The sequence below is a fragment of the Rattus norvegicus genome, chromosome 15, assembly GCF_036323735.1.
Source record: "Rattus norvegicus strain BN/NHsdMcwi chromosome 15, GRCr8, whole genome shotgun sequence".
NCBI lineage: Eukaryota > Metazoa > Chordata > Mammalia > Rodentia > Muridae > Rattus > Rattus norvegicus.
The window spans coordinates 31687030-31708162 of record NC_086033.1 but is presented as its reverse complement, the minus strand read 5'-3'; the positions used below and the strand labels follow the sequence as shown (position 1 = coordinate 31708162).

General features: G+C 41.7%; 1 protein-coding gene, 1 long non-coding RNA gene and 1 pseudogene across 2 annotated transcripts; all 3 read left to right on the top strand.

Annotated features, from left to right (window-relative positions):
• Positions 1-3299: 3299 nt before the first annotated feature.
• On the top strand, positions 3300-4244 carry Or6e1 (olfactory receptor family 6 subfamily E member 1). The gene has a single exon (NM_001000103.1). It carries the CDS (start codon positions 3300-3302, stop codon positions 4242-4244), a length of 945 nt encoding a protein of 314 aa, NP_001000103.1.
• A 6405-nt stretch (positions 4245-10649) lies between these two features.
• Positions 10650-12208, top strand: LOC134482116 (small ribosomal subunit protein eS24-like; annotated as a pseudogene).
• Positions 12209-12743: 535 nt separating this feature from the next.
• LOC134482120 (uncharacterized) lies at positions 12744-16680 on the top strand. The gene is made up of 2 exons (XR_010058141.1): positions 12744-13365; positions 16477-16680. It is a non-coding gene; the product is annotated as an uncharacterized LOC134482120 (long non-coding RNA).
• Positions 16681-21133: the final 4453 nt, after the last annotated feature.

The window sequence follows — 21133 nt, the reverse complement described above, 5'->3', positions numbered from 1 at the left end:
CGTGCATCATTTCACCAAAGATTGCGAGAGTGCCTGCTTTATTGAGCTGCAACACTTCAGGGAAGAGTTCTCTCTCTCTCTCTCTCTCTCTCTCTCTCTCTCTCTCTCTCTCTCTCTCTCTTTGGTTCTTTTTTTCGGAGCTGGGGATCGAACCCAGGGCCTTGTGCTTCCTAGGCAAGCGCTCTACCACTGAGCTAAATCCCCAACCCGAGTTTTCTCTCTTGAAGCTCTCTTTTGCTGGACCTTGATCCTGTCCAACCAGCCATTTGACTGCAGCCACCACTTCCTGCTCAGTGGTTCCATCTCATGCCTGTCGTTAACTGGGGGGCAGAGAGTGGGGTCTGGCAGCCTGCCTTGTTCCAGTTTCCCCTTGGAGAGCTGTAATACTTTGGCTCTTCGGGCCATGCCTGAGCCCTATTAGACCTTTTGCTCCTGCAAAGGATTCCCTACCAGCTGCACTCCCATAGGCAGACCTACACAGACTGGCACAGGGGTTTGGTTACAGTTTGTTAGTAGTGATGCTCAAAGAAGAAACAAGAAGAAGAGAGAAAAAAATAGATTCAGGGGTCTCTTTCCTTTCCTTTCTATCCCTTTATCCCTCTCCTGTCTAGTGTTGGGGGTTGAAAAAGTTGGAAAAGTATAGAAGAAAGAAGAACAGACAAAGTAGCAGTGCCAGCTATACAAGACACCTTAACACAGTTCCTCATGTTGTGGTGGCCCCCAAACATAAAATTATTTTGTTAGTACATCATAACTGTAATTTTGCTACTGTTATGCATTATAAATATCTAATATGCAGGATATCTGATATGCAGCCTCTGTGAAAGGGACCCATAGGGGTCACGACACACAGACTGAGATCTGCTGCTCTAGTGGAATCGAATGTACAGAATGAATACATACATGTACATACATGCACACACATACACACATATATATGAAAGGGACTTGCTAGAGGGTCTTACAGATCATGATACAGTTCAACAATGGTTGTCTCCCGATGGAAATTACAAGAATCCTGTGGTTGTTCAGACCACAAGCCTGAATGTCCCAGCAGATCTTTGTCCTAATTAAAACTTTATTGGAAGTTTCTGGGCTTCTTCCCAGAACAAAGCAAACTTTTGGTCTGAGAATTAAATGAAGTAAGAGGAAAGGGACCTTCCTAGGTCCCTGTTATCACACTGATGGTAATGAATCTCAAGGGAAGAATAGCTTCAGCCAGCAAAAACAGAGAATCTCAGATGAGTCGAATCTCTGCTCTACATCTTTGCATATCTCTGAATTCCCATAGAGACCAAACAGAATGTCTTAATACCTCAGGCCTCTTCCCAGTCCACAGAGATAAAGGGTCTACCATGATTACCGTACCCAAGATTCTTCTGTGGGCACAATGGGACTGGAAGATCATGCACAGCATGTAAGAGTCAGTCACACGAGTCATCCGTTGGTGTCTGTCTCTCTACTACAGGAACTATAGTTGTGTATTTAATTTTCTTAGGGGTTAGGAGCACTAGCAGCCACCTAAGGAGTTGGTAATCCTAGTTCTGGTAAGTTTCCAGAGACAACTTACTTCTGGGAGGACTGAGGGAGTATTGCAGGGGAGGCGGGTTGCTGGAAAACCTGAAGGTTTGGTGGTATGTAATAGAGCAAGAGCTGCCTGAGTGATCTGCAGAACATACGACAGACCTTAAGGGAAACACATAAGCTGAACAATTGAGATTCAATCCGTGAATAACTTTGAGCGGCCATTACATTATTTCTTTTGATTATTGAGGATATTCTACAAAAGCATTAAACATGATAAAAATGCATGCTTTCTTGTCTACGTATCAATTTCATGTACCTGAAGTCTTCAAAAATAGTACCTTAAAAATTACAAAAAGTGTATAATAATGAGATTTTATTTTGTTATTATATAAAACAGGATGAATACATAAGCTATGAGCTTAGCCACAGCATAAGCCAATACGTAGATGTAAATAATGAGAGGAAAAAATGCGGCAGAGAGTTACAAAATAGAACTGTGGTGCTTGAAATGAGCCTCCCACACACTAGACAAGGGGTGTGCCACTGAGCGACCCTCTCAGCCCTGCATCAAAATCCTCACAGACCGGGAATGAGGAGATGGCTAAGAGGTTAGGAGCACATACTGTTCCGGCAGAAGGCCTGACTTCAACTCTCAGCCCCCATGGTGGGTAACTTCAGCTCAGGGAATTCAACACCATTGGCTTCTGAGAGCATCTGCACTCACATGCACTCACCTGCACTCACCCTGACATATGCACACAGGTAAAAATATAAAAGTAGGTCTTCAAATTAAGAAATCATCATAAATGTTACCTGTGTGGGGCTACAAAGGAGTCTTTGTTTCTCTTACTCTACATTCCTAAACTTTCTATAATGATCTGTTATTATTATTGTTGTTATTATTACTGTGTGCTGAAGAGCACCTGTGGCAGTCAGGGAACCACTTCATAGCCTTGGTTCTGTCCTTCTGTCTCTACATGGGCTCAAGGGATGAAATTATGGTTATCAGTTTCACGTAGCAAATGCTGTACTCACTGAACCATCTGACCAGCCCATTGATAATATTTTTATAATTTTGGCACATCTGAAAAAAATATAATCTCCTAAATATACTATTCTCTTCTGTTACATTCCTCTTACATTATTAGCCTACTAATTTTGGTCATAAAGAAAGGCCTATGTCCAACCAATATTGGCTATTATTTGTTTCAATTTTGCAAGAAGCACCATGGGTATTGTTTGGTTTTGTTTTAAGCTCTGGAAACTGGAATTCAAATGCACTCAACAATATTTTCAACAACAAAAAAAGCTTTGTAAACTTTTCATCCATGATGTTGATGAAAACTTTTGGTTCATGGGACACAGAATTTGCAAATGGAAGAGTTTTTAATTAATTTAGGAGAGCGTGTACAACTTTTAAATGAATATAGGAAAACATCATCTGATCTAAAATAATAAAAAAAATTTCCTAGCAGAAAAAAAAATAGGTTGCATACGAAGTTGTTTAAAATCTTTCGGGGTAGAAAATCACCCTGGATTTTGTAAAGTGATATCAAAGCTTATGATCTGCTGTTGACTCAGTGAGACATCTCAGTCGCCAGCCTGAGGAAGGAGAAGGCAAGGAGCTGAAACCTCCAAAGGACTCCTCCGGCTAAAAGTGTGACACTCATTCCTCTGGGTTTCCAGCCGTGTGCTGTTGTCAGACGCTCAGACCTCATAAGCTCTGATGCTGAGCAGGACCCGTGAGCAGCTCCAGCAGAGGGGGCGGAGCCATGGAGAACAGCACCACGATAGTAACTGAATTCATTTTGCTGGGGCTGTCCGATGCCTGTGAGCTGCAGGTGATCATCTTCCTGGGCTTCCTCCTGACCTACTTCCTCATTCTTCTGGGGAATTTCCTCATCATCTTCATCACCCTTGCAGACAGGCGTCTTTACACCCCCATGTACTACTTCCTCCGCAACTTTGCTGTGCTGGAGATTTGGTTCACCTCTGTCATCTTCCCCAAGATGCTAACCAACATCGTCACGGGACATAAGACCATCTCCCTACTAGGTTGTTTCCTCCAAACATTCTTCTATTTCTTCCTTGGCACCACTGAGTTCTTTCTACTGGCCGTGATGTCCTTTGACAGGTACGTGGCCATTTGTAACCCTTTGCGTTATGGCACCATTATGAGCAAAAGAGTCTGTGTCCAGCTTGTATTTTGCTCATGGACGGCAGGATTCCTTCTCATCATGGTTCCCAGTTCTATTTTATTTCAGCAGCCATTCTGTGGCCATAACATCATTAACCATTTCTTCTGTGACAACTTTCCACTTATGGAACTCATATGTGCAGACACAAGCCTGGTAGAGATCCTGGGTTTTATTATTGCCAATTTCAGCCTCCTGGGCACTCTGGCTGTGACTGCCACCTGCTATGGTCACATTCTCTATACCATCCTGCACATTCCTTCAGCCAAGGAGAGGAAGAAAGCCTTCTCGACTTGCTCCTCTCATATTATTGTGGTGTCTCTCTTCTATGGCAGTTGTATCTTCATGTATGTCCGGTCTGGCAAGAATGGACAGGGGGAGGATCATAACAAGGTGGTGGCACTACTCAACACTGTAGTGACACCCACACTTAACCCCTTCATCTACACTCTGAGGAACAAGCAGGTGAAGCAGGTATTTAGGGAACACATAAGCAAGATCCTAAAGTTGAACCCAACATGAAGAAAAAACCCATTGTGAACTTGCCTGAGTCTCTGTTAATGAAGCTTGCAGTGGTAGCTAGTGACTTTCTCCTCGAAGGCAATTTTGTGTGATATGTTCTAATGTACCATTAGTTTCTGACATGCTTCATACACATCCATTCCAACTTGTTCAGAGAAGACAGAAATTTCAATATACCAGTACTCTCTGTATTAATTCTTGATATTTTAGACTCTACTTTGTATATGAATTTTATAATCTCCCTTTCTTAAATTCAAAAATAACTTGATCCTTCTTTGATGGTTCTTTTAAAATTTGATAAAAGTTTGCCCAAAGAATATAGTCATTGATAGACCTCAGAGGTATTGTGTGTGGGAGAATTGACAAAATGGTAAAACTGAATGTGGACTAAACAATATTGTAAGAGCCTCCTTTTTCAGACTCCCAATATGAAGAAAAACAGTCCAATAAGACAAAATATATATTCGCCTGGGCTGAGGAGAGAGCAGGTAAAGTGCTTGCTGCACAAGCTGGGGGACCTAAATTAGGTTCCTTAGCATCCACATAGCAGCTGAACAATGGCTGCTAATGTGAGACCCAGTGGTAGGAGTTGGTTGTATGGACAGAGGCAGGTCCTTACCCAGCCATTCTATGAATCTGGAAGCATCAGAGTCAGTGAAATAAAAACCAATGTAGGGAGTGCTAGAGGAAGACAGTTACCACTTATCCCACGTGAACAGATATGTGTACATATGGGAACACACATATGCACACACACACACACATAATACATGAAATAAAAATTTAAGGTTTAATAAATAAGTAGTGTTGTGTGCCCTATGAAAAGCATTTAATACATTAAATCTTATCACAATATTCATTAACAACAATAACAACAACAACAAAATGTCTAAATATAGCTCTTAAGTAAATCAGAATTAAGAAATAAATGAGAGACAACTCAAACATTGAAAGCCAGAAAACATAGTTCTAAAAAAATCTGCCTGCCAAAGAAAATACTGGAAGGAAATTGAAAACAACTTCTAAGTTTGAAAACACTTCAAAGGAAAGCTAAAATGTAAGAAAAATTGTGGATTGTAACTCAGTCAGTGCTTATAAAAATTTATAGCACTGAATATGTTGTTGGTTGCAGTGACACTAACAAGATCAACAAGATAGGTGATATATATATATATTTATATATATATATGGTTATGTTTATGTCTTTGTATATGGAGACAGTTCAAACTGGCTGAGACTAAAATGTCTATACACAGCCAATAACACTTATTGGGTACAAAATTCTTTAAGTTGGCATGAATGGAAATTTATATTGTAGTTTGATTATATGATCAAACTAACCTTTGAAGGCTGTCATTTTTCTTTATTGATCTTCATTAACTGATCTGTGCACCCTGCATACTCCATATGAAGGCCTTTTTTGGTTCTTTTTTTTTTTTTTTTTTTTTTTTCGGAGCTGGGGACCGAACATATGAAGGCCTTTACAGAGCTATATGTTTCTTGTAAGTTTTGTGTACTGCAGGATGAAAGAAAAGAAAGATAGCCCTGAAAAGATCTATACTCCGGGATGCTGAGATTTTGGGACCTTCCATTCCAGCTCCTTGTTTGATTCTACCTCAACTACAGCAAAGCTGTTTCTTCTAAAGTCTTGCTTCCAGAACTTTTCCAGAAGAGCTAGCTTGCCTATTCAGCCTTTCCGACTTCCATAGTCAAGATGTCAGCTGAGCAATGAACTTTCTCAGCACAGAGTGACTGGAAGGCAAATGATGCCAGCTAGTTCTCCTTTGACAAAGCCAATTTTCCTATTTCCCCTTGGGCTCCAGAAGGGAATTCTTCACTCCAATTCAGTTAGAAACAGACAAAAGATCATCATCCCAGTCCCTTAGGTTGGGGTGGATGGTTCTATTTATTTTATAAGCTATAATATGTTGTCATTTTAAGGGATAATATATACATGTTGTAGCTTTGGACAGGGAGGAAACTAGATGGCTTAGACTCAGGGATTTCTACCTTTTCTTTCCTCTTCTCTATCCTTCCTTCTTAGGTAAAGGAAAGAGGGGGTTGAAGAGTAAAGGGGAGAATGTAGTAATATTATAGAAATTAGAGGAGTGGACCAACAGAGATAGGTAATCAAATTGACTCAAACAAAACATTGAATTGCCATATCTTACATTGGTAGAAATCTTTATAATTAATGTAAATTGAAGTTATTACTTTACATTGGTACAGAACTTATAGAATGATGCAGGTTTAAGGTTTTCATTGGTGTGAATTTCTTATATTGATACAAAATTTAATATGTTGTTACTCTTTGATAAACATCATAGCTATACAACTCATCTAAGAATGCAAAGCTTACCTCAGTCCTTCTAATAACTGCCATTACAAACTATTTAGGATGATTAAGTGATACAAATTAAGGGCCATTGTATTAGATTCTGATTTAATTATAATAAAGTGCTTACTCAAATAGAAATGACTAAGAATCGTTGAGGTTTAACAGTTTCAGATTACTTTCCATAGATAGATAGTCTTCAAAGGTATCAGAAGTCCACAGAATATGACATTTAAGGCCTTTCATTATTAAAGATCATTTGACTAGAGACATGTCTGTCCCTGACAGCACACCCTTCATGGGTCAAAGAAGAAATTGAGAGTCAGTGGAGTTGCTTCAGCTGTGGTGAGACAGCCCCTAGGCAAGAATTGCCTCAATTCATCTACAGACAAAGTACTTTCAGGAAAAGAACATAACTCTGCAGAATAGCTGACTGATAGCTCTGCCAAGACAGGGTAAGCAGTCCTTAATACTTCTGCTTTACAAAGGTCTTTCGGATGATCTGGGGCCAGAAGACTGAAGACTGATGCTCCAACGTTTTGAGGATTGAAGGACTGTCCAGGTAGTCATCCGTCTCTACAAATTGGTTAAGTTTTAGAAGCTATGTTTTGTGCTTCCTATATTTTCAGGTAATATTTAAGTCATTCCTGACGTGGTTGAAGACTGGTTGTAGTCTCATAGTCTCAAGCTGTTTAGCATTGAGAGAGATGATAAAGATTTGAGAGGTTTTCAGTTGGCATACAAGCTAGAATCAGGACATAATTCAGGTATAAAATTGTAAGCCTTTTAACATAGGATAGATGGTAGAGTGCTTTATCTAAATTGACAAATTTGATGGACTAGGTGTTAAGTCTGTCTTATACTTTATGGTTTGCATAATTGTAATGGTTATGCTCAATTTATACCTGAGAGAAAGAGCCTTTTAATTGGACAAAAAGGGAGAAATGTTGTTGGTTGCCCTGGTGCTGTTTGTATTTTGATGTTACTTCTGCTTCCTAAAGAGGGGTTGCCCCAACAAGGAGTAGATCACATACTCCGGTGATTTCATGTGACCCATCTCCCCATTTTAACTGGTCAAATAAAGGCTAGAGCCTATGATTGGGCAGTGGAAGGGAAAGGTAGGGCTGGAGGTTTTAGAGAGGGAAGAAAAGAGGAAGGAGGGAGGAAGATGGGGAAGTCCGGAGGAAGTTGATGGAAGAGAATGTAGAAGAAAGATGAAGCAGAACCACACGACCTGGAGAAGCTGCAGCATAAATATTTACATTAGAAAAAGGAAAAATGTATAAAGTTAGTTACCTAAGTTTTCACCTTAATCAACTAGAAAAGGAGAAATAAATTAAGCCAAATGAATGAAGGGCATGATAAAGATAAAACAGAAATTAATAATTAGGAAATATGAAAACAAGAAAATTCAGTTAGGTTTTCAAAGATGGTCTTTTCAATACAAATACCAAGGGAAAATCTGATTGGCCTAGGCTTTGTTTAAAAAGTCAGGAAAAGGCCTGGAGAGATGGCTCAGTGGTTAAGAGCACTGACTGCTCTTCCTGAGGTCCTGAGTTCAAATCCCAGCAACCACATGGTGGCTCACAACCATCTGTAATGAGATCTGAGGCCCTTTTCTGGTGTGTCTGAAGGCAGCTACAGTGTACTTATATATAATAAATAAATCTTTTTAAAACGTCAAGAAAAAATTAACTATATAAAGTTATCATAAAAAAGAAAAGGAGTACAAGAAGGTGCCTTGCAAGGGAGGGAAGCAACCAGTTGTCCTACCCAACTATGATGCCTTTACTACAATAACAACCATCATGGGAGCAGTAGTGGCAGGCATACCTTGGGGTAACTAACAGCTCTGTATTTGGGCAATTTCTCCTGCTCTCTCAACATTGCTTGGTTGACTCTAGTTGTTTGACTAGGGTTGGCATCCCGTGAGAATCCCCCTTAATGTTAGTATGTCTTTTGGTGTTGTCCTTAGACAGCTCTCATTTAGGTAGCCACGTTGGTTATACTTCATGGGTTTTGGTATTGTCACTGTTGTAGTTTTTCTGGTACTAAATGTGAGACTTCATAGCTTCTCTGTCACTTCCAAGAGACAAAGTCTCACAGCAAACTCCCTTTCCTGTGGCTCTTAGAGTCTTTATGTCCCCTCTGTGGCAATTCTTGGGCTGTGGGTGTTGGAGTTGTATTGTAGAGATACCAGCTGGGGCTGGGGACCCCACACTCATTTCTTCTCTGCATTTTGATGGGGTTTGGTCTTCTGTAATGGTCTACAACTTCTGCAAAGACAGTTGGTTGCTGTAGATGTTGTTGTTGTTGTTGTTTTTTAAGGGGTGGTGAGATCTGTGCTTATTTGTATATTAGGATAAGCATTTAGAATGTAGTTACGGACTAGAGCGGTTTAGTAAATTTGTGGTTGTAGGTTCTTCTTCAAGATCCATGACTCTACTCGCCCTGGGGAGCTGGCTAGGTTTCCAGTACCAGGCACAATGCCACTCTTGCTTCTTAATACATATTGAAGAGGGTCTTCTCAATACAAATAGAAAGGGAAAATCTGATTGGCTTTGTTTAAATGGCGCCAGGACTCAGACTCTTTCTTCAGTGCAGCACCATCACAAAATGAGTTATTTCAGATAAAGGCCAATGAGTTTTGGAGGAAGATATGTATTCTGTATCCACCATATTGAATTTTCTATAAATGCCTACTCCATTGGTACAAGGAGAAGAAAGAGACTGGCCAACCATTTGAGGCCGGGCTCCTTGAAATAAGCCATTCTCTATGTCTGGGCTTTGATAAGCAGTTCAGTCCTGGACAGTGCTGGAAATACACTTGTATCTGCCTCAAATTCTGTTCTGTCTGGAGTCCAAAAATACCCAAATGTTTAAAGCGCTGGTTCATATTCTGATTTCTTGTTTTATTTTTCTGTACTTTTACATGTAAGTGTATTGAACCCAGTTGCCTAGATGTGTGACAAAAATACTTTATTTGTTCTGGGAGGTGTTTCTGAAACTCCAGCCATAGGCATGATGAGCAGCATGGACACCTGATTGCCTCAACCCAGTAATGCCTACTAACACTCCAAGGCACAACAGGATACCCCATTCTCTGCCAGTTTCGTCGTTGAATATTTTTGCCTGGATGATCCACATATTATTAAGACTTGGATGTTGAAGTCACCCAGTATTACAATATCTGGATTTATTAGCCCCTTTATGTATTGTTTGTCTTATGAAATTGAATGTATCAACACCCACTGCACTTATTCACAACTGTTGTATATTCCTTTTTATTAATATGGAATTCCCTTTTTATTAATATGTAGGTTCCCCTTTTTATTAATATGTAGGGATCGTCTTTATGACTGATCTTGGCTTGAAGTCTACCTCATGAGGTACAACTGTGGGTATTTCTGATTGGTTTTGACTTCTGTTTGATTGCTTTTTAAGCTTCTACCCTCAATGTTTGTCATTTTTTTAGACAGAAAATATGTGTATTTATTTTTTACAATCTGTGGTTCAAACCTGTAGTCACAGCATTCAAGAGATTGAGGTAAAAGGATCGTAGTAAGTTTGAGGCCAGCCTGGGCTACGTAATAAGTTGAGGCTAGCCTAGGGTACAGAGTGAGACTCTGTCTCAAGAATCCAAACCAACGAAACAACAACAACAACAACAACAACAACAACAACAACAACAACAACGACAACAGCAGCAAACCAATCTGCAGACAATCTTTGCTGTTTCCTTTGTGTCGATGTTTACGGTCCTAACTGGTTTGATGTGCGCTCATTCTCTATTTTTCCTCCCTCTTGAGACTCGTGATCAGTGGTTTATTGAGTTACAGACATGATGCATTCTCTCCTAATTCTATTTTACTCACCTAGTTCCCTTGTTAAATTTGGACTGTGCTCTCTTGATTTAGACTGCCTTTCTCCCTCCATAGTAATGTCTTAGGCTACAGCACTCTTTGGTGGCCATGCATCTCCTTAATTTGTGCTTGTCTTGAAGTTTCTTTTTCCCTCTATTGATTGGAAAAGATAACTTTGCTGACTATAGTAAATTTTGATTGGTAGTATTTATTTTCAGGGCTTTAAACTGTAATTTCATGCTTTTGTGACCTTGGGGGTTTCCACTCAGATGTTGAATATTATTCGGATGGATTCCTTTTGTGAGTTGACGTTTTTCTTTTACAGGGTTTAATGTTGTTTCCTTGTTTTTGGTGTGCTCAACATTGTATGTCATGGGCAGGCTCTCATCTCGTCAAATTTATATGGATTTTTAAATTACTCTTGTATTTAGGTGTCCACTGCCCCTTTCCCCAGATTTGGGAAACTTTCTGCTATAATTTTAATGCTTGGGTTGTCTATCAGTTTAGCTTTTATCTCAGCCCTTCTGTCATGTGTGTTTTTGGATTCGGTGTCTTGATTATGTTCTGTAGTTTATGGTGGTGTGGTCATGGCTGCTGCTGTCTCTCCTTATTGAGGTGTAGCCCTTTCTCAGCTTTGTCTTCTTCCGTTCCTGACATTACTCCTTCACCTTGTTCTAATTTACTGGTTTCTACTGTTACTTAATTTAACTCATAGAGTTTTTTTCCCAACATTTTAACTGATTTTCCCAAGATCTCCATTCTTTGCTGACTTTCTCACGTGTATCCTGAACTGATCTCTGTCTTTTATTAGCCTGCTGCTTCTTTCCTCTATGATAGCACCAATCATTTAAAAGCAGACTTTTGGGCTTCGCTTTCTTGAAACATGGCAATGTTCTTTCTTTCCAGGTGACTGAAATTGCTAAATAAAATGCATAATTTTCTTTATCAGTTACAGTTTGTATTCAATATCAAACGAATGCACATGCTATCTTTCCTCTCATTTCATAGTTGGGGCTTATTTTACTAGTTCAATATGGAGTCTACTAAATTTACCTTCTTGTTTATATTTTTTACTTCATACAATTCTTATTTTATTAAGAATTTTTAATTGGAACTGGAATTCAATGAAAATTATGGCACAACATACCCAAACATGAAAATAGCGCTTAGAGGAAAGTTCATAGGACTAAGTACCCTCATAAAGAAATTGTAGAGTTCTCATAGTAATGAATTAAGAGTACACTGAGCTCTACAGCTCCGGCACTGTAGTCATCATGAATGACGCGGTAACCATCCGGACCAGGAAGTTCATGACAAACCGTCTGCTTCAGAGGAAACAGATGGTCACTGATGTCCTTCATCCTGGGAAGGCCACAGTACCAAAGACAGAAATTCGGGAAAAGCTGGCCAAGATGTACAAAACCACACCAGATGTCATCTTTGTATTTGGATTCAGAACCCACTTTGGTGGTGGCAAGACAACTGGCTTTGGCCTGATCTATGATTCTTTAGATTATGCAAAGAAGAATGAGCCTAAACACAGACTTGCAAGACATGGCCTTTATGAGAAGAAAAGGACCTCCCACAAACAGCGAAAGGAACACAAGAACAGAATGAAGAAGGTCGGGGGGGGGGGACTGCAAAGGCCAATGTTGGTGTTGGCAAAAAGTGAGTGGAGACTGGAGACAGCCAAAGGAGTGGCTCTGTGGTGACTTGATGTTCTGCTGTGATATGCAAATTTCTGAGGGTAAAATAAACTAAAAAGCTTCTGGGGAGGGGGGACAGAGTACACCTGAAGGTTCTAGGGGAGAAAAAGAAGCAAAAATACCCAGCAGTAGATAGCAGGAATAATCAAACTCAGGGATGAAATCTATCAATTGTAAACAAAGAGAACAACATAAAGAATCAACAAAACCAAGAGCTGGTTCTTTAAGAAAAATCAAGAAGAGAGACCATCCCTTAGTCAAACTAACTAAAAGACTGAGAGACAGTAAGAAAATCAGAGATGAAAAGAGAGATATAACAGCGAACACTGAGAAATTAAAAAATCATTAGGTCTTCTCAAAAGTCTGTACTCTACAAAATTGGAAAATCTAAATGAAATGGATGATTTTTTTTAAAGACAGATACCAATTACCAAAGTTAAATCAAGATTAGACAAACTCTCTGAATAGCCTTATAATCCCTAAGGAAATAGAAGCAGTCATTAAAAGTCTCCCAACCAAAAAAAAAAAAAAAAAAAAAAAAAAAAAAAAAGCCCTGGTCAGATGGTTTTACCACGGAATTCTACCAGACTTTCAAGGAAGAGCTAATGCCAATACTCAAACTATTCCACAAAATAGAAACTGACAGAACTTTGTCAAACTCATTCTATGAGGCCACAGTCACCCTGATAGCTAAACTATACAAAGACTCAACAAAGAAAGAGAATTTCAGACAGCATTCTGTCTAAGCTCCACCCCCACTGTAACCTGGCAACAGCCAGGCATGCTCCGCCCCACAGTTACCTGGCAACAGCCAGGTATGCCTGATACTGTAAACGGGGCTGAGTGCCCTCTCCTCACTTTCTTGTTCTTGTTCCCTCTTGCTCTCTCTTGCTCTTCCCCTCTTCCCCCTTTGTCCCTGCTCTGCCCATCTCCCTCCCCACTTCTTTCTATGCTCATGGCCGGCCTCTACTCCTCTCCTCCTCTCCTCTTCTATTCTTTTTCTTCTCTCTCTCTCATCCCTCTCCCTTGTCCTTTCGTTAAACCTTTCCAAGTGGAACCATGTTGGCCTGGTGTGGTTTGTCCAGACGCAAGCCAAGATTTCTACCTCAACACAGACCAATTTCTCTTATGAAAATTGATTAAAAAAATACTCACGAACTGAATCTAAGAGCACATCAAAGGCATCATCCACCATGATCGAATAGGCTTCATTTCAGGTATGCAGGAGTGGTTCAATAGTCCATCAATGTAATCAACTATATAAACAAACGGAAAGAAAAAAACCACATGCTTGTCCCATTATATGCCCAAATAAAATCTTTGACAAAATCCTCACCCATTATGTTAAAGGTCTTGGAGAGATCAGGGATACAAAAAGCATATCTAAACACAATAAAGACAGTACACAGCAAGCCAATAGCCAACATCACATTAAATGGAGGGAAACAAAGCAATTCTACTAAAGCGAGGGCCAAGACATGGCTGTCCACACTCTTCAATATAGTAAGTACTTGAACTTCCAGCTAGAGCAATAAGACAACTAAAAGAGATCAAGGGATACAAATTGGAAAGGAAGTCAAAGTACCACTACTTCTCAAATGATATGATGGTATACGTGAGTGACCCCCCAAAATTCTACCAGAGGACTCCTGCAGCTGATGAACACCTTCAGCAAAGTGGCCGGATACAAAATTAACTCAAAGAAACCAGAAGCCTTCCTTCATACAAGCAATAAATGGGCTGAGGAAGAAGTTAGGGAGACAATTCCCTTCACAATAGCCACAAATGACATAAAGTATCTTGGACAGGGACTCCACAGGAAGACCAAAAGAGTCAACCAACCTGGATCCTTGGGAGCTCCCAGAGACTGAACCAACCACAGAAGACAGAGTGAGAATGGGCTGGACCTGGGCATCCTGCACATCTGTAGCAGATGGGCAGCTTGGTCTCCAACAAGAGGGGGGGGGCTCTACCCAAATCTGTTGCCTGCTTGCCTGCCTATGGATCCCATTCCCCTAAATGGACCACCTCAACTGGTGTCAGTGGGAAAGGTTGCATCAAGTCTTGCAGCCACCTGATGTGCCATGAATAGGGGACAGGGAGTATTGATAGGGGGTGGGGAGTGGGGGATAGCAGGGGAAATGTTACCTAAAGGGGGTTCTCCCTTTTCAAAAGAGAAGGGGAGGGAGGAATGGAGAGAGGTACTGGGAGGAGAGGGAGAGCCAATATTGGGATGTAAAGTGAATAAATTAAAAGAAAAAGAACACAAACAGGCTTCCAAGGGATAATAATAAAATAAAAAAAATACGTTTTTAAAAAAAGAATTTTTAGTTAGAACTATGTGGTAGGTTTTGGATGTTCATTCCATTATTTAAGCTTTCCGGACATCTGACTATTCTGTAATAAATAATGGAAATTGGAAAAAATTAAATCTACTTCTACATTTACAAAGAAGATCTAGGATTACTGCAGAAGTGTTGGAAAGAGCCAGTCATGAGGCAGGAGCATGATGCCTGCTGGAGTTAGGAGTTGACAGTCCCCACACTGCTGTCTCCCTGGTGAGCAGCAGAGGTTCTTAGCTACGCGCAGCACTTTCTTAGCTCAGATACAACAAGCAATGCCCTTCTGTGGAAGACCACGAAGCACTCCATTGTTCTTAGATCTCTCCTGTCTGGTATGAGGGGAAGTACCTGAGAATGGCGGGTATCCCTTTGACAGAGAGTAGAAGAAACATGATTCCACAGACAGACCCAGAGCTCTGCTGGAGCTCACCCAATGCCTGTCATTAGCTGAGTGGTGCTAAGCAGAGAGGCAGATTAATTCTGTCAGTCGTGGGGGCTGGAGAGATGGCTCAGCAGTTAAGAAAACTGACTGCTCTTCCAGAGGTCCTGAGTTCAATTCCCAGTAACCACGTGGTGGCTCACAATCATCTGTAATGGGATCTGATGCCCTCTTCTGACACATCTGAAGACAGCGACAGTGTACTCACATACATGAAATAAATCTTTAAAAAAAAAAATTCTGAGCGCAAGGCCCTGGGTTCGGTCCCCAGCTCTGAAAAAAAAGAACCAAAAAAAAAAAAAAAAAAATTCTGTCAGTCATGGATCCTCTGGCCCCTCAGGACCTCTTTGGGAATAGCCTTTACTTTCTTCCTCCATCAGTACTGAAAGCACAAGGCAGAGGGACCCTGTCATTCACAGAACCCAGGTTATTAATCGGGGGTGGGGTTGGGGCTGGGAAAATGAAGAATTCATACTTATTTTTTTTCCTGCGGACATGGTGGGGATGAGGGCTTTAAAGAAAGAATGAGGAAACCCAAAGTCCAGAAGGAGCAGGCTTAGATTCTGGCCAGCACCTAAACAGAATACAGGAGACTAAACAAACAGACAGACAGACAAATAAAATAAGTAAAAACAAAATAAAACAAAAAGAAAAGGGAAAGTTGCACCTTTCAGAAAGATGGACGGACCTAGCTAAACCTTCCCAGTGTGTAGGGGCTGCTCTGTGGGGCAGGAAGTCTGGGAAGGAAAGCACAGCTCCTCATTAAAGGGATTATTTCTCCACCCATCTCTTTAGCACCGCCCATCTCTTTAGCACCGCCCATCTCTTTAGCACCGCCCAAGGTGAAAGTGCCTTGTTAGGGCAGCCCTGCCTTCCTGAGAGGTAGTCTCTTAACCAAGTGATTGACACTGTCCCTCTTAATGTTAGGTCTCTATCCAGGCCAGTGTCTCCAGTGTTTTGATCACAAGTTTTCCATTAAGGGCACTTCATTGCTACTTTAACAAAAGTTCTTCCACCTCTGGAGTGAAGCCGTGGGTGCTCTCTTGTGGCTCAAAACTAATTGTGATAACAAGGCCCCAGCCATTTCCAAATCCCTTGGCTGCCAAATGCTTTCAGATTGGAAGTTCCGAATTCCTTGGTTATTGAAAGCTCTATGTTTAGCACGGGAAGTTTGCCCTTTTCTTCCTGTTGTAGAACATAGTAAGTTTGGATTAACTTTATTGAACTTCATTAAAGGAAAAATATGAGGACACTTCTAAGTGCTGAGTCAGTGGGGTTACAAGAAAGGGTAGAGCCCTGTGTTCGAACGGTGCAGTTACGACGGAGCAGATGCCCACCACAGACTGCGAGCTGGTCTGCCTGCTCCAGATAGCTCACACTCACTTTCATTAAGATTTCCCAGTTCTCTCCCTCACCTCTGGTAACGCTACAACATGCTCATCTCTGGTCTTGAGCCCCCATCTCTTTAGATGAGGGTTCTTGCTTTTCTTACACAGAAAGGCCCTCCCTGTTTGTAATTTCTGTCTCCTTCCTGTTGTTTGTTCCAGGGCAGCACCTGACCTCATTTGCATATTGCTGTTTGGTTACCATCCTTAACCAGAGGAAAATTTGACCGCAGAGACATTGACCTATCCATTTTTCAAAAAGTGGGAAAAGGATTTCTTCCCCCACCAACTCTGCAGGACAACGCCTACTTCCTTTTGCCTTTGCTGGTATTGGTTATGGCAAGTACTAAAAATACTTGTTTCTTTGATCTGGTTGTAAAAAATAGAGCCTCGGTGATGTGCGCTTTGTCTGGGTACTGGTGAGGGAGAGCTCTTTCAAGTCTCAGGGGTCGGTGGTCTATCTTCTTCTATGAGTTCCATATTCACATATCCTTTATACAAAGATAATTACCTACTTTCCTATGGGTGTCCTTCCTTCCTTCTTCCTCACTTCTGCTCCTTCTTTCTCTCCCAGCTTCTCCTCCTCTTCCTCCTTTTTTTCTTTGTGTCTCTCATACTCCTCCCTTCCCCCCTCTCTCATTCCCCTCCCTTCCCTTCCTTCCTAATCTCTCTCCTCTCTCTTTTCTAAGACCTTGCCATGTTGTCCGACCTGACCTTTCTGTGTGTTAGGGATTGTGCCCAGGCCTCGTGCATGCTTGGCAAACTACCTTTGAGTTACAACCTTGGCCTTTTCTTCCTATTTTTTTTTTCTAATGGAAACTTTTTTTTTTTACACAAAACAAACAAAACTGATATATGAATGTTTATCCTTTTGACCCCAGCATTCAGATTAAGGTAGAGTGGGCTCACTGGGTCCCCTGGTGAACGCCGCCAGCAAGACCTAACATTACACAGATATTCGCAGCACTTCAACTCCCTCGTACCATAGGCCGAACCTCCAGTTTGCTCAAACCTTTGGTTTAACTTACACATGAGCTATCTTCGCTTTTTGCCAGTTTTATTTAGTCTGTTACTGGAGAGATTTGATGCTCACTTCTGATCGCATCAGACAATAACCTGTGACACTTTTTTCTCGTGGGTGAAGAGTCTTACATGTCCCCTGCAGATCTGTTGAGAGAAAACCTTTGGGGTTGTATGTTTAAGAATCCCCTGACTAGCACATCCCTTTAATCCCAGCACTTGAGAGGCAGAGGATCTCTGTGAAGCCAGCTTAGTGTACATAGTAAGTAGAAACAGCCAGGGCTATATAGAGAGACCCTGTCTTAAAAACAAAAAGAAAAAAAAAACAACACCCCAAACAAACAAAACAAAAATCATGTAAACAAAAGAGAGCTCCAAGCACAGGCAGGATGGCTCAGTAGGTAAAGGCACTTACCATGTAAACCTGACCATTTGAGTGAGATCCTTGGAGAACAGGTGAGTGCAGAAGGAGAGAATCAACTTCACAGGTGTCCTCTGATGTCCACACAAACAACAGGGCATTTGTGCACGCACGCACGCACACACACACACACACACACACACACACACACACACACACACACAATGTGCACTCACAAATCATGTACACACACACACACACACACACACACACACACACAAATACAATAAAAAAAATGCCCTGAGCCTCTTGGGTGATTTTCCTTGGTGAAATCTGACTTTCTGAAATCTACAGAAACTATGCCTGACACTTTCTTAAGAGAAACTGTCCACAAGACACGGATTGAGACTATATGACCTGCTTCTAGCAAGAGACAGTTGGTGTCCTGAGGCTTTGAGACCTAGGACTCGGCTACACTTCGCCTTTGATCAGACTGTGATCTGAGTTAAGAAAGAAGCCTCCATGTTCTCTGGTTAGCTTGGTTCTGTGCTCCAACCGAGTTTTCTCTTCGTTTTAGAAGTGTTTCCGTGTCCTGTGTTGCTATCTGCAGGTAACAATGGGTTAACTATACATACTCATCCGTGTCCACAATGCATTTTCATCATATCCCTCCCCCTGTCGTCCCTCTTGTCTCCCTTGTCCCCCTCCTCCCATTGGCTCCCCCCCCCTTGTTCTACCTGGGCCCCTCCTACTCCCGAGTTTGGTTTTCTTTTCTGCGGGTGACCCAGTGAGTTTCATTGGAGCTGCTTGCAGAAGCAGGTGTGTCTTGTCAGTGGCCACACCACTCCATTTTAGCGCTAAAACTATTACCAAGAGGATTGTTACAGAGCCAGCTCCTAGCCACAGCCCATTCATGATACCATTGACATTACATGCCATTTTGCAGCGGTTTTTTTTTGAAAGGTAAGACTAAGGTTTACCTTTCAATTATTACGAGCGTGACAAATAACACGTAACGAGGTGAGTCCCATCTAGTGGTTTGGGTTAGGACACATTAAGAGCAGCCTGAGCAAGCATATTCACTGTCCTAAATTAGCCAGGATGGACTACTGTAGCGCCGGTTGCCGCTTCCTAGGAGGTACAAAAACTTATTTATTACTTTTTCATAGATGATGCCCCTAATCTTTGAGACAGTGGAAAGGAAAAATGTGTTCCCTTTCTTTCTTCAAAATACTGTGTTTTGCAGTTTTATTTGGAAGACTTTTCTCTTTCTCTGAAAATTCGAAAAAAATATATGATACCTAACTAACTTGCTCAAATTCCTCAGAGGCCAATAAAAAAGTCTCTTATGAACTCTGAGCTCTGACAAAAAAACAAAACAAACAAACAAACAAACAAACAAAAAAACCAAAAAACTCCTAAGTCAGGCATGGTGGCGTTCACCTGCAGTCCTCACTACTTGAGAGGCTGTGCTGTGAGAATTGCTTTAGCTCCGAAGCCCGAGGTTAGCCTGGGTCACACAGGGGGCACCTGGACACTTCACACTCTTAGCTCTCACTGCAAACTCTTCCCCAAAGTCAGACTCTTGAAGCTGGGAAAATGAGGACATCAATGCACGTTGCGAGCTGTTCTTCAGTCTTCTTCAGCTGCTACTTTATGCAATTTGTTCTTATGCAAAATGTGGGGTTGCTGAATTGCAACAAACTCTAAATTGGGTCTCAGGACACACTCCAGGGAGAAGAGACACCAACCACTGGTGAGACAAGGGTTGTAGACTTCAATCCTTTAGCAAAGCCACCAACCGGGGGGGAAAGTTCCCTTGGGTTGGAGTAAAGAACTCTATGCACCAAGAACTATGACTGACTCCTCCCTACTGTTGTACTGAGGTGCTAGGTGGACACTGTTTTCCTCTTTAACATTGGTCAAGAGTGACATTTGGCAGGATAGGGACAAGTTGGACATGATGGAGCACATCTGTGTCCCAGCCTCAGGGAGGACAAAACAGTAGGACTTAAATTTCTAGTATAGTTGGGTTACACTGCAAGTTCTAGGCCAGCCTGGGCCATATGGTGAGAACCCTGACTCAAGCAAAAACGAGACAAACATAACCTAAAAGTGATTATGTCTTTATACTGAGATGTTTCTCAGGGACTGGTTGCAACTCACCCCCAAACTCTCAGGTGTCCTGCAAGGGATTGTGGGAGGAAAGAGAAGGACGAATAAAGAGAAGGGACCTGTCTATCATATCTGTGATGCTGGGATTCAGAACCACCTAGGAGACAAACATCTTGGTGTGTCTGTGAGGTCATTTCCAAGGGGTTTTAGCTCAGGTGGGAAGACCCACCCTCAACATGAATGGAAGAACATTTTCACCTCTGCCTCCTGACTCTAGATGCAATGTGACTGACAGCTTCAGGCTCCTGCTGCTGTCTTTCCAGTTGTGATGGTCTGTACTCCCAAACTGTGAGCCGTGACAATCCCTTTCCTTACATTGCAACGAGAGGTGTATCGTCCAAGGAAGACTCTGTGTGAATCCAAAGGTCACACGATATCTAGAGTGACACCACTCTTTCACACTATGTTGGCCATTAGCCATAGAGTCATTTTCTCTGTCTATGCAGCATATTCAAAATTGTGCTCCTCAAGTGTAGTGATGAGTCAGAGGGCAGAGAGGTGCTCCTCAGGAGTTTCCTGTTCTTTTGACAATAAAATCAGGCTTGCTTTCGGTCTATCTTGATGAAGAAATTAAAATATAGTGTATTTCCTGGTAGTCCTGGCACTTCCTGTGTCTTCTAAGCACTTCATGTTTATCTATGCAATATCTTCATACAAACTGTTAGACCTTTGCGATCCAGAGTGTATACAGTATTCAAGTCCCTGGAGCCTGGCATGAATGGTAGCAATTAGGTAGTATGTTTGCAGTCATTTCTTAGTCCCAGCCCATGGGGAAATTAGGAATACTCATCAGTTGGGGTGTGTGTGTGTGTGTGTGTGTGTGTGTGTGGCACAGGCCATGGCACACGTGTGGAGGTCAGAGCAGCTTGTGGGAGGCAGTTTTCTCCCACCACGTGGTTTTCAGGAATTATACTCACAGTGGGAATGAACACCTTTTCTTTTCCTCACTAAGTCATGTTGCCGGCCTTCTGGTCTAGTGTTGGTTTTTGTTTTTCTTAGCATGGATCCGTACTTTGCTGGGCGAGGTGGCTCGGTGTGTAGAACTTACCACTGCAAACCTGACCTGAGTTTGATCCCTGGAACCCACAAAAGGGTGGAAGGCGAGAACCCCACAGTTGTTCATGGACTTCCACATGTGTCTGTCTGTCCGTAAGTTCATCTAATCGCATGGCATGCATTGTTTGTAGTTAGAGTTGGGATTCTGAGATGACTTAGCCAGAAGTGCAGGTCCTGTTGGTGATGATTTGAGCATTGCTTTGGTTA